This window comes from Oncorhynchus nerka, linkage group LG21, assembly GCF_034236695.1.
Source record: "Oncorhynchus nerka isolate Pitt River linkage group LG21, Oner_Uvic_2.0, whole genome shotgun sequence".
Taxonomy (NCBI): Eukaryota; Metazoa; Chordata; class Actinopteri; order Salmoniformes; family Salmonidae; genus Oncorhynchus; species Oncorhynchus nerka.
In genome coordinates, this window is record NC_088416.1 from 9,475,806 (window position 1) to 9,489,260 (window position 13,455).

A 13,455-nucleotide genomic window follows, 5' to 3' on the forward strand; every position below is an offset into this window, starting at 1 on the left:
GGCCCCTGGACACTATATGGAACAAATATTGATTGTATGTCCATAAAACCATGTTCCAGTCTACTCACTAAAGTCCCTAGAATACAAAACAGGTGAGTTTGAAAAATAATTGCAAAAGAAAATTATTGCAAGGCATTCAGTCCCAAGCCATTGCAGTTATTTATTTGACCTAACTAGGCAAGTAAGTTAAGAACTATTTCTTATTTTCAATGACAGCCCAGGAACAGTTGTTCTGCCTGTTCAGAACAACAGATTTGTACCTTGTCAGCTCGGGGATTTGAACTTGTAACATTTTGGTTACCCTGCCGCCCTGACTCCAGTTGTCAGGAGTCGCCTGTATTACAATGTGTTGTCTTTCAGTTCATGCAAGAAATGATCATCCCAAGATCACCCTTTTACTAATTAAAACTTCCCCACATTAAGTTATCTATTTCCATCACTGGTCTGTAGTGAAACTCCATCCACATGGGGGGGCTGTGGTGTTTTTATGAGTTCACCACCCACTGATATAAACAGAAGAAGACAATACGGAAGTAAAACGGGGAGCGGGTTTGTTTTGTTTGTGGCAACCATTCTTTCCTTGTGAACGAAGCGAAAACTAGCTGACTATCTGAAAATGTCTAAATTACAGTTGTTGTATGTGTTTTTAAATGAACGTTTAAAGGCGGCTGCTGTGGAGATTTTCGGAGCAGTTGAGAAAACGGTAGCGGAGTACCAGGAGGAGAATTATCGTCTACGGAGACTACTGCGGATAACACCGGACATAAAACCATGTAAAATAGCTCGTATCATTTCGATCTATTCTGCCTTAAAATTGCAAACAGCAGTAATTACACTTTTGGTCAACATTTTGTTGAGACACAAATCAAGCTTTGTAGTATGTTTTTATCTTGTTACAAAGTGTTGGTAAAATTATTTTATGTTTAAGAGAAACAGGAGTTTCCAATTTGCAATAACTAACGTTAGTTGTTCAGAGAGGGGTGGAATCTTGCTTCGTTCCTGCAACGCCATTGTTTACAGACAGCTCGTTGCGGACGCTTCCATAGCCAGGCGTCCTTGATAAACCAAATCTAAACTATTCGGATTCACCATAAAGGTTTCCAGTCAAGAAGCATATTTAGTATATCTACGAACAATCCTTACTATTAGAAGTGTTGAATGTGCTGTTCCGTTTAAAACAGTGTATCTACGGTCTCCCATTTTCCGCCTGTGCCATTCTAGACCAAACAGTCACCCGAGTGTAAATTACAATGTGAACTCTCACTTCTACAGGCGGAAAATTAGAGACCCGGGATAAAAAGCTGTTTTAAACGCAACTTGTTAGCGAAGGACACATTCAACACATCAAATTGTAATTATTGTTATATGCCTCTGTTGACTGTAAAAGTTACGAATTGTGCTCCGCAATCGCACACCATTGGTTCAGAGTGCAGTAACTTCACTTACTGCTATTTGCCTTGTTTTTTACTTAGATTATGAACTACAAAATCCAAGTAAAGGAACGGACATTTTCCATTAAGAGCTTAAAAAACATGCGACAATAGCAAGTCTATCCTCTCATATTATTGAACATGCAACTACTGTAATGAAGCAGAGAATGGAATGCATCCTTTTCAAACATTTGCCAAAATGCAATTTGCGGGAAAACACTCTTCTAAAAGACGCACCTGATAAGAACAGATTCATGTGACCGAGAATAACATTTCCATTCAACATTTAGAGGGAAATGTAAATGTGCAACAACTAGGAAGGGTTGTTACTATGACTAGGATTGTGACTTTGGCATCTTGACAACGAAAGAAAGTTGATATAAAAACCAGTAGAACATGAGAGAGAGGCTGTGAAACGTTTTGCACCTCTCGCCCACTGCTCCCTGTAGCCTGCTTAGAGTCTCGGCTCACTGACAGCCATTAGTTGACATAAGAAAGATACTTTTTAACGATAACTCACTGTACATTCATATTTTCGGCTAAATAACAATTCCCCGTCGACCAAGACACTGTCTGTTTTAAGACCGATTTTGTTAAATTCGGACACCAATTTAATTCCACCGAATTATGCAAATTAACCGATAGACTGATAAGCATGACGGTCAAATGTATTTTCAGTGACTAATGGTCAACTTTTATTAACATCCCTACTGCAGTTACTGTGGTTTGCCTTGCTATTCTACTGGGTTCCGAGTTCAGGCCATCCTGATCATAATCAGGCACACCATAATACTGGCACCAGAATAAACATACCACAGTCCGGCGCAACAATTACGATAGAACTGCAAATACCCATAAATGGTGAGAAAGATAAAACAAAATATGTAAAAGCTAGCTAAGATAAAGCAAATGACAAGAGTTATAAAGATAGTTATGCAATGTGAAATATTTATTAAGTAAACATTCTCTGTGATTAAATATTTCTTAAGGTGAAAAAGGTCTTGAGGGTTACTTAAATACAACATTCAAAACGTGAAAACATAACTACATAAAGCTGTTAAATACAGTTGGAATGTAAACTCAGCAAAAAAAGAAACGCCCCTTTTTCAGGACCCTGTCTTTCAAAGATAATTTGTAAAAATCCAAGTAATTTCACAGATCTTCATTGTAAAGGGTTTAAACATGGTTTCCCATGCTTGTTCAATGAACCATAAACATTTAATGAACATGCACCTGTGGAAGGACGTTAATATACTAACAGCTTACAGTGGGTAGGCAATTAAGGTCACAGTTATGAAAACGTAGGACACTAAAGAGGCCTTTCTACTGACTCTGAAAAACACCAAAAGAAAGATGCCCAAGGTCCCTGCACATCTGTGTGAATGTGCCTTAGGCATGCTGCAAGGAGGCATGAGGACTGCAGATGTAGCCAGGGCAATAAATTGCAATGTCCGTACTGTGAGACGTGTAAGACAGGGAGACAGCACGGATAGCTGATCGTCCTCGCAGTGGCAGACCATGTGTAACAACACCTGCACAGGATCGGTGCATCTGAATATCACACCTGCGGGACAGGTACATGATGGCAACAACTGCCCGAGTTACACCAGGAACACACAATCCCTCCATCAGTGCTCAAACTGTCCGCAATAGGCTGAGAGAGGCTGGACTGAGGGCTTGTAGGCCTGTTGTAAGGCAGGTCCTCATCAACCATCACCGGCAACAATGTCGCTTATAGGCACAAACCCACCGTCGCTGGACCAGGCAGGACTGGCAAAAGGTGCTCTTCACTGATGAGTCGCGGTTTTGGGGTTATGGAATGATTTGCGTTTTTCGTCGAAGGAATCAGCGTTACACCGAGGCCTGTACTCTGGAGCGGGATTGATTTGGAAGTGGAGGGTCCGTCGTGGTCTGGGGCAGTGTGTCACAGCATCATCGGACTGAGCTTGTTGTCATTGCAGGCAATCTCAACGCTGTGCGTTGCAAGGAAGACATCCTCCTCCCTCATGTGATACCCTTCCTGCAGGCTCATTCTGACATGACCCTCCAGCATGACAATACTGGAGGGTCATACTGCTCATTCTGTGCATGATTTCCTCCAAGACAGGAATGTCAGTGTTCTGCCATGGCCAGCAAAAAGCCTGGATCTCAATCCCAGTGAGCACGTATGGGACCTGTTGGATCGGAGGGGAGGGCTATAGCCATTCCCCCCAGAAATGTCCGGGAACTTGCAGGTGCCTTGGTGGAAGAGTGGGATAACATCTCACAGCAAGATCTGGCAAGTCTGGTGAAGTCCATGAGGAGGAGGTGCACTACAGTACTTAATGCAGCTGGTGGCCACACCAGTTACTGACTGTTACTTTTGATTTTGACCCCCCCCTTTGTTCAGCAACACATTCCATTTCTGATAATCACATGTCTGTTGAACTTGTTCAGTTTATGTCTCAGTTGTTGAATCTTGTTAGGTTCATACAAATATTTACACATGTTAAGTTTGCTGAAAATAAACGCAGTTGACAGTGAGAGGACGTTTCTTTTTTTGCTGAGTTTCGTTAGAACTCTCATACTCTTTCCATCAAAAAGAAAAGCAACAAGAAAGTTGGTTCAACACATTTAGATTGTAGATACTGCACCTTCCTTTTTGCGTTACTCATACAGTTGTTTAAGGTCATACAAAAGGCAGAGTGCAGTATCAGCATAGGGGTCAGATCAGTGGTCAGGGTTGATATGCAGAAAAAATGAATTTATAATAAGATCATCAATGCATTTCCACTTCCATTGCCTTCAGAAAGTATTCACACCCCTAGATGTTTTCCAAATGTTCTTGTTACAAATTGGGATTAAAATGAATTTAATTGTAATTTTTCAAAGATCTACAGTGGATGAAAAATTCAAACTTATTTTTTAAAGATAAAAAATACAACTAATATATCTTCATTAGATAAGTATTCGACCCCCTGAGTTAATACATGTTAGAATCACCTTTGGCAGTGATTACAGCCAAGTCTTTTTTTGGTAAACACACCTGGATTGTACAATATTATTTCCACGTTTTTTTTTTTTAACTCCTCAACCTCTGTCAAGTTGGTTGTTGATCATCGCTAGATGGCCATTTTCAAGTCTTGTCATTGATTTTTTTTTTTTTAAGTCAAAACTAACTAGGCCACTCAGGAACATTCAATGTTAACTTGGTAAGCAACTCCAGTGTATATTTGGCCTTGAGTTTTAGGTTATTGTCCTGCTGAAAAGTGAATTTGTCTTTATGTCTTTAGAAGACAGACTGAAGCAGGTTTTCCTCTAGGATTTTGCCTGTGCTCAGCTCTTCATTTATTTTTATTAAAAAAACTCCCTAGTCCTTACCGAAGAAGAGCATATCCATAACATGATGCAGCCACCACCATCCTTGAAAATAATGTGTGAAGAGTGGTACTCGGTGATGTGATCGATTTGCCCCAAACATACAGTGCCTTCAGAGAGTATTGATATATTCTCACCCATCTACACACAATAACACATAATGACAAAGTGAAAACATGTTTTTACACATTTTTGCAAATGTATTGAAAATGAAATACTGAAATTTCTCATTTACATAAGTATTCACACCCCTTTATGATGACGCTCTAATTTTGAGCTCAGGTGCATCCAATTTCCTCTGATCATTCTTGCGCTACAACTACAGCTTGATTGGAGTGCACCTGTGGCCAATTACATTGTTTGGACGTGATTAAGAAAGAAACACACCTGTCTATATAAGGTACCACAGTTGACAGTGTATGTCAGAGCAGAAACTACCATGAAGTCCAAGGAACTGTCTGTAGAGTTCTGAGATGTGATGAGGCATATAGCTGGGGAAGGGTATAAAACAATTTCTAGGGTGTTGAAAGTTTCCAAGCGCATAGTGGTCTCCATTGGGAAATTGAAAAAATATGGAACTACCCAGACTCTGCCTAGAGCTGGCCATCTGACCAAACTGGACAAGAAGGACCTTGGTCAGAGAGGTGACCAAGATGCCAGTAATCACTCTGATAGAACTACAGAGTTCCTTGGCAGAGATGGGAGAACCTGCCAGAAGGACAACAGTCTCTATTGCACTTCACCAATCTGGGCTTTATGAGAGAGTGGCCAGAAGGAAGCCACTCCTGAGAGTATAGGACAAAATATTCTGTGGTCTGATCAGGCAAAATTGTTACTCTTTGGCCTGAATGCAAAGCACCATGTCTGGAGGAAACCAGGCACAGATCATCACCTGTCTAACACCAACGCTACTGTGAGGCATGGTGATGGCAGCATCATGCTTTGGGGATGCTTTTCAGTGAAAGAGACTGGTGAGGATAGAGCCAAAAACAGGCAAATCCTAGATGAGAATATGCTTTAGAGTACAAACAACCTTTGACTGGGGGCCAATATTTACATTCCAATAGGACAATGACCCAAAGCATACAGCCAAAGCATTTCTGTAATGGACTCAGAATAAAAATGTAAAAGTCATTGAGTGGCCCAGCCAAAGCTCGAACTTGAATCCCATTGAAATTCTGTGGAAAGACTTGAAGATTGCTGTTCACTGCCACTCCATATATAATTTAACAGAGCTTGATACTATCTGCAAGGAAAAATGGGAGAAAATTCACAAATCCAAAGCTGATATACCCAAGACGACTCAAAGCTGTAATCACTGCCAAAAGAGCTTCTACAAAGGATTGACTCGGGTGTGAATACTTATCTAAATGAGATTTCATTTTTAATAAATAATGTCTAAACATGTTTTCACTTTGTCATTATGGGTTATTGTGTGTAGATGGGTGAGATTCTTATTTATTTAATCCATTTACAATTAAGGCTGTAACATAACATTTGTAAAAAGTCAAGGGGTGTGAATACTTAATTAAGGCACTGTATCTACCTACACCATATTTGGCTGGGTAGCAAAATAAAACTCCAGGCATTTTACTCAGTTTCACTGTTTGCGTTGTTAGTCCTCTTTGCCTTTATAGGGCAGTATAAATATCTAGTTAAAACTCGAGTATCTTCTCCTTCAAGTCGAAACACAGCTTGCCCATGTTTGCACTGCAGTGACAAATCAGGGATATTGCTTGAAAAATGTACCTCAATCCAGTGATGGAAGGTGTCGCTGATAATGATGTAATTAGAAGATTGAAATGCTGCTTGCTAATGCTAAACCAGCCCATTGGATTCCACAACCCTTCCGGCAGCTACTCACCCAAACACTAGGCGCCACCTGGAATCCAATGGCCTGCTTTAGCATTAGCGAGCCTTTATAGAACAGTTTTGTATGTATTTTTTTTACTGTGCATGATTTAAAAGTTGTCTGTCATGAAAAACTTATTGAAATAGCATATTGCTTTGGTATGTGCACTCAGGTATGTCTAAAGGCTGTAGATCTATATATCATAGAGATGTATCATTCAGTTGTATCATTCAGTTCTATTTAATTCTGTGGTATACAAATAACCTCTGCACCTTCCCTTCAGACTCCTTGCAGCTCTCTCTCGCTGTTTCTGAAGAGAATATTCCCTGTGAGCAGGAGTGGAGCCCCAGTCTGGGGCAGGAGGACCCAGAGCCCACACAGATTAAACGGGAACATGAGGAACTCAGGCCCAGTCAGGAGGAAGAGCAGCTTCAAGGGCAGGAGGCTGACATCATAGAGTTCAAATTACCTCATCTTTATTTGAAAAGTGATTGTGATCAGGTGAACCCTCTTCATTCCTTGACTCTTCCCCAAACCCAGACGGTGGAGAACAGAGAGAGTGCCTCTAAATCAGTGGATCTCATACCGTTTGTCACTGTTACCCACCTGAAGAGTCTTGACATTCCCTGTGACCCCCCAGATAATCAAAACAATGCCTACAGTCACAGCTCAGCTGTAAGCAGTGACCCAGTAGGACTTGACAGCAGCCCACCATTGGATCCCATCCCATCAATGGGGGAACACTGTTCCAAACCCAGCACCACGTCTAGAAAAACTCACCGCTGCTGTGACTGTGGTGAAACGTTTGCTCTGAAAGCTGGCCTGCAGGGGCATGTGACTCTCGCAAAGAAGAGACCCAGTGAATGCTGCCTCTGCAAAAAACGGTACAACTCCACCTGTAAATTGAAGGGCCATGTCAGACTATGTCACGTGGAGAAACCCTCCACCTGCCCCTTTTGTGGAAAGACCTTCAAACTCAAAGGAGATCTGTCCAGACATACGAGGATTCACACAGGAGAGAAACCATTTAGCTGTGGAGACTGTGGTAAGAGTTTCAATCAGAAGGGACACCTAACTGAACATATAAGGACTCACACAGGAGAGAAACCATTTAGCTGTGGTGACTGTGGGAAAAGCTTCATTCAGAAGGGGGACCTAAGGAGGCACGTACTGACTCACACCGGAGAGAAACCATTTAGCTGTGGTGACTGTGGGAAAAGCTTTAATCGGAAGGGGAACCTGAACTTGCACATACTGACTCACACAGGAGAGAACGTCCACAAATAAAGAAACGAGTAAAGAAAACAGAATGAAAACACAGAGGAAACGAATTAGGACAAAGACATCTTGTTGGAAGATGGACAACACGCTTTGGAAACTCTTGATCATTCATTCTCTGGATTTCAGACAAATAGATGTCATGAATTTACTTTTGTAAATTTTATTTGATTTTATTTCACCTTTATTTAACCAGGTAGGCAAGTTGAGAACAAGTTCTCATTTACAATTGCGACCTGGCCAAGATAAAGCAAAGCAGTTCGACACATACAACGACACAGAGTTACACATGGAGTAAAACAAACATACAGTCAATAATACAGTATAAACAAGTCTTTATACGATGTGAGCAAATGAGGTGAGATAAGGGAGGTAAAGGCAAAAAAAGGCCATGGTGGCAAAGTAATTACAATATAGCAAGTAAAACACTGGAATGGTAGATTTGCAATGGAAGAATGTGCAAAGTAGAAATAAAAATAATGGGGTGCAAAGGAGCAAAATAAATAAATTAATTAAATACAGTAGGGAAAGAGGTAGTTGTTTGGGCTAAATTATAGGTGGGCTATGTACAGGTGCAGTAATCTGTGAGCTGCTCTGACAGTTGGTGCTTAAAGCTAGTGAGGGAGATAAGTGTTTCCAGTTTCAGAGATTTTTGTAGTTCGTTCCAGTCATTGGCAGCAGAGAACTGGAAGGAGAGGCGGCCAAAGAAAGAATTGGTTTTGGGGGTGACTAGAGAGATATACCTGCTGGAGCGTGTGCTACAGGTGGGAGATGCTATTGTGACCAGCGAGCTGAGATAAGGGGGGACTTTACCTAGCAGGGTCTTGTAGATGACATGGAGCCAGTGGGTTAGGCGACGAGTATAAAGCGAGGGCCAGCCAACGAGAGCGTACAGGTCGCAATTGTGGGTAGTATATGGGGCTTTGGTGACAAAACGGATTGCACTGTGATAGACTGCATCCAATTTGTTGAGTAGGGTATTGGAGGCTATTTTGTAAATGACATCGCCAAAGTCGAGGATTGGTAGGATGGTCAGTTTTACAAGGGTATGTTTGGCAGCATGAGTGAAGGATGCTTTGTTACGAAATAGGAAATGTTCTATGTAAAAAAATAATGAAAAAGAAGTTTGATTTGATCTAACTACAGAGTAGTTTAAAACTCATGGTCTGCTGTTCAAAGTCTCTTGATATATTCACTTCATTATAAACAGGAATTCCTGGTTGTTTGTTTTAAGAATGTCTGGAAAATATAAAAATGTATATGCCAATAAAATGTGTACTTGCATTTTTCCAATTTAAATTTCCAGCAATTTTGTATTAATGCTGCTCATTTATGATATTGATTTAATCTTGTATATATATATATATTTTTTTTAAAATACAGTTATTGTTCATACAGTGTCTATGGTAGGAAACTACAGACTGATATATGGTACGTTTTGTGTTTCCCTTCCTCATGGATATCTGTAGGATTTTTGGAGCCATTGGAGGGCAATGTCTGGACCTTTATGGCCAAGGACTGTGGCCATACCCCTCTTTGTTGTCTGTTCCCCCAGAATCACTACATCACCAAACATAGCACAATCTGCAGCACTAACTGGAGATACTGTCCTCAGACATTGAAAATCTAGGGCTCGATTCAATCGTATCACTGAAGAGCCGTGGTATGGCGCAATTTGAATTTAATTCAAGGTCATTTCCGATTGAGTCGACATATGCCGTTTTTTCTTACTGTGAATGCAATCACACGACGGCAGAAACACTGCCTTTACATTTCAGTCGCTATTGAGTCGAGCCCCTAATTCCATAAGCCTATATCAAGATTCTGATCACTTTCATACACAGACTGAAATCTCACTAATTTACAAAGCCTGCTTCTTCGTATATCTGACAGGGCAGAACATAGAACCCAGCTCGTTGTCGGCCTAGCAATCATCCCTACAGAAGGCCATGGAAGAAATGGGTAGAGTCCCATTTCTTGAATCGGAAGTTTCTCAGGTCAAGCAATCTCAGATGGATATGCAAGAAGATTTATCGGTCATATTACAGAGGCTAGATGAGACAGAGGGTCGGATATCAACGCTGGAAGACGACCAAACTGTCTGAGGATCTCCACAGAAGGGTGCAAGCTAACCGAGACAGGGCGCCTCAATTCAAGACATTTAGGGGTCTGGAGGATAGCAAGCAGAGGGAATGTGTGAGTCAAATTATCTTGGAGGCTCTGGGGGTGGATCTGGACTAAGCTGAGCTTCAACGACTCCCCGGTTCTCTAGCACCAATAACACGTGAGAATCAGGTAGCCTAGTGGTTAGAGCCAGTAACCCCAAGCTGACAAATCCCCAAGCTGATGGTAAAAATCTGCCATTCTCCCCCTGAACCCACTGTTCCCCGGTGGGCTGTCATTGTAAGTAAGAATTTCTTCTTAACTGACTTGCCTAGTTCAATACAGGTTAAAAAAATCTGCCGCCTAAACCGATCATCATCTGCTTTCTCAGGGATCTGGTGAGAGAGAGAGCTGGCCAATGTGTTGGGAGAAGAGAGAGTTAAGGGCTTCAAGCTATCATTCTTTCCCGATAAAAGGAGGCTTTTTACCGCATCAAGGAACAATGAGTTGGATGTAAGTTTCCTCAAGAAAAATCCATTGGTGGCAATTCAGTGGTAGCGGGAGACTTTAACCAGGTCCAAGATGGTATTCTTGATAAAACTACTTATTCTAAAACTGTACCAAGGGACAGAGCAGCGACACACCTATTAATGAGGGATCTGGGTCTGGTAGATATATGGAGACTTGTCAATCCTAGAGAGAAGGAACATGCGTTTTATTCACATAACCATTCATATCATTCCAGGATAGATGACTTCCTAACTTCCAAGAGTATGATTAGAGAGGTGATGGGATTGTGAAATAAGAGTTATTGCTTTGACAGGCCACACAACAGTGGAATTATGTATAGCAGTTGAGGCTGATATGGCTACGAATGGTACTGGATGGAGGATTAGTACGTCCTTGTTCCAAGGCGAAACATTTCATCTTTCCCTCAATGAAGATCTCAAGTGTTTTTTCTTTTTTTCAAACAAATATTGGTTCCATTGATAGATTGAGTACGGTGTGGGAGGCCTCTAAAGCTTATGTTAGGGGCAAAATAATAGCACACACCAGTAGAAAGAAAAAGGGAAGATGGAGAAAGAGTTGAAAAACTAGAGTCTCAAATGAAAGAGTTGGAAAAAATAGTTAGAGAAAAAAGAAAAATACTGAGTCACCATTGAAACAAGTGTGTGATCTGAAGTTTCATTCACATGACCCCAGATCAGAGAGAGGATTTGGATTCTCCTATACTACAATCTGAGATAAGAACAGCCGTCACCTCAATGACGTCTGGAAAGTCACCAGGGTTAGACGGCTTCCTGGTTGAGTATTACATGAGGATCATTGACGTATTAGCTCCTATATTAACACGGGTGTACGCAGAAGCTCTGGAACTGGAGCAGCTGCCTGTCACTTTTAACAACTGCACTCATTTCATTCATTCTCAAGAAAGATACTGACCCACGTTCGGAGTTGATTGTGAGGTGCTCTCCAAAGTACTAGCCATGAGGCTGGAGAAGGTTTTCACCTCACACAGATCAGGTGGGATTTGTAAAAAGTAGAACCTCCACAGACAACCTTAGACGTTTGCTTCACCTCACGTGGCTGAGACAAAAAGAGGATACTCAGGTGGCAGCCCTTTCACTCGATGCGGAGAAGGCATTCGATAGGGTGGAGTGGGGCTTTTTGACATGTGGGTTAAGGTATTATACTCCAATCCAAGAGCAGCAGTCCTCACAAATGGTATGATCTCTTCCTTTTTAAAAATGTGTCAACAAAGAACCAAGCAGGGCAGTCCTCTCTCACCTCTCCTTTTTACTCTATTTTTGGAGCCCTTGGCAGCAGCAATCTGAGCTGATTCAGGAATCAAGGGAGTGATGGGAGGTGCCAGAGAGCATGAGCTGTTTGTATATCCTGACGACATATTGTTACTTATTAGGGAACCGGCCGCATCAATCCCTTTGGTTTTGAGAACAATTGACATGTTCTCACAGATATGTGGTTATAAGATTAATTGGCAGAAGTCAGAGGCTATGCCTGTATCCAAATGATGTCCTGTTGCAATGACTTAATTTCAGTTAAAATGGGTGCCACCAGGGATGAAATACCTGGGTATAAGGCTGAGCAACGAACTACAGAATATCATGCAAATTAATATGATGCCACTACTTAAAAAAACTTGAATATTGATAAATGAAGGTTGTTTAATTTTACTTTGAGGCAAAATAAATACTGTTAAAATGGTTGTGGCACCAGTTTAATTATGTGTCCATGATGCTCCCTGTGACCATTTCTCCCTTACTATTTAAGCAGTTCAATCGAATGATTCAGGATTATCTTTGGGATGAGAAAAAAGTTATGCTCCAAGGGACTATACAACATATCATTTGAAGTACCCAAATTGGCCAGACACTGAGGCAATTATGATTCTCATTTGGGATGGACTCAGATTGATTCAGACAATAACATTGAAGTATCCGCTGACTCGGTGAGCGTGTTTATAAGGAGGTGTATAGAAGATGTTGTAACCACTGTGACTATTAAAACCTTCCCTAACCAGAAACTGTGGATTGATGGCAGCATTCGTGCAAAACTGAAAGCACGTACCACCACATTTAATCATGGCAAGGCGACTGGAAACATGGCCGAATACAAACAGTGTAGTTATTCCCTCCATAAGGCAATCAAACAAGCAAAGTGGCAGTATAGAGACAAAGTGGAGTGGCTCAAACACAAGACGTATGTGGCAGACAATCACGGATTACAGCGGACATCTACGTCTTGCTCCCAGATAAATTGAACAACCTCTTTACGCGCTTTGAGGACAATGCAGTGCCACTGACATGGCCCGCTACCACAGTAGCTGAAGGCCCTAAAAATGGTCAAAGACTCCAGCCACCCTAGTTATAGACTGTTCTCTCTGCTACCATAAGCTAGTTATAGACTGTTCTCTCTGCTCCCGTACGGCAAGCGGTACCGGAGCGCCAAGTCAAGCTCCAATAGGCTTCTAAACAACTTCTACCCCCAAGCCATAAGACCTCTGAATATCTAATCAAATGGCTACCCAGACTATTTGTATTGCCCCCCCCCCCCTCTTATTTACACCGCTGCTACTCTGTTGTTATCATCTACTCACATTAATAACTCTACCTACATGTACATATTTCCTCAATTACCTTGACTAACCGGTGCCCCCACACATTGACTCTGTACCCCCCTGTATATAGTCTCGCTAATGTTATTTTACTACTGCTCTTTAATTACTTGTTACTTTTTATTTCTTATTCTTATTCGTATTCTTCTTCTTATTATTTTTAACTCAATTGTTGGTTAGGGGCACGTAAGTAAGCATTTCACTGTAAGGCCACCTGTTGTATTCGGCGCATGTGACTAATGAAATGTAATTTGATGTCTAAGGGCTCTCCTTCTCCGTGAGTAAAACATTTAAACGTG

The 13,455-nt window shown here is 41.4% G+C and overlaps 1 protein-coding gene across 1 annotated transcript; it reads left to right on the plus strand.

Annotated features, from left to right (window-relative positions):
• Positions 1-534: 534 nt before the first annotated feature.
• LOC115103813 (zinc finger protein 32-like) lies at positions 535-9,216 on the plus strand. The gene is made up of 2 exons (XM_029624777.2): positions 535-773; positions 6,923-9,216. Exons 1-2 carry the CDS (start codon positions 617-619, stop codon positions 7,924-7,926), a joined length of 1,161 nt encoding a protein of 386 aa, XP_029480637.2. The 5' UTR covers positions 535-616; the 3' UTR covers positions 7,927-9,216.
• Positions 9,217-13,455: the final 4,239 nt, after the last annotated feature.

Bases quoted from the DNA above. Each gene is read 5' to 3' on its own strand.
- LOC115103813 (XM_029624777.2), top strand. From the start codon at position 617: ATGTCTAAATTACAGTTGTTGTATGTGTTTTTAAATGAACGTTTAAAG. The intron at 774-6,922 runs GTAAAATAGCTC...CCTTCCCTTCAG, and splicing joins AACACCGGACATAAAACCAT to ACTCCTTGCAGCTCTCTCTC.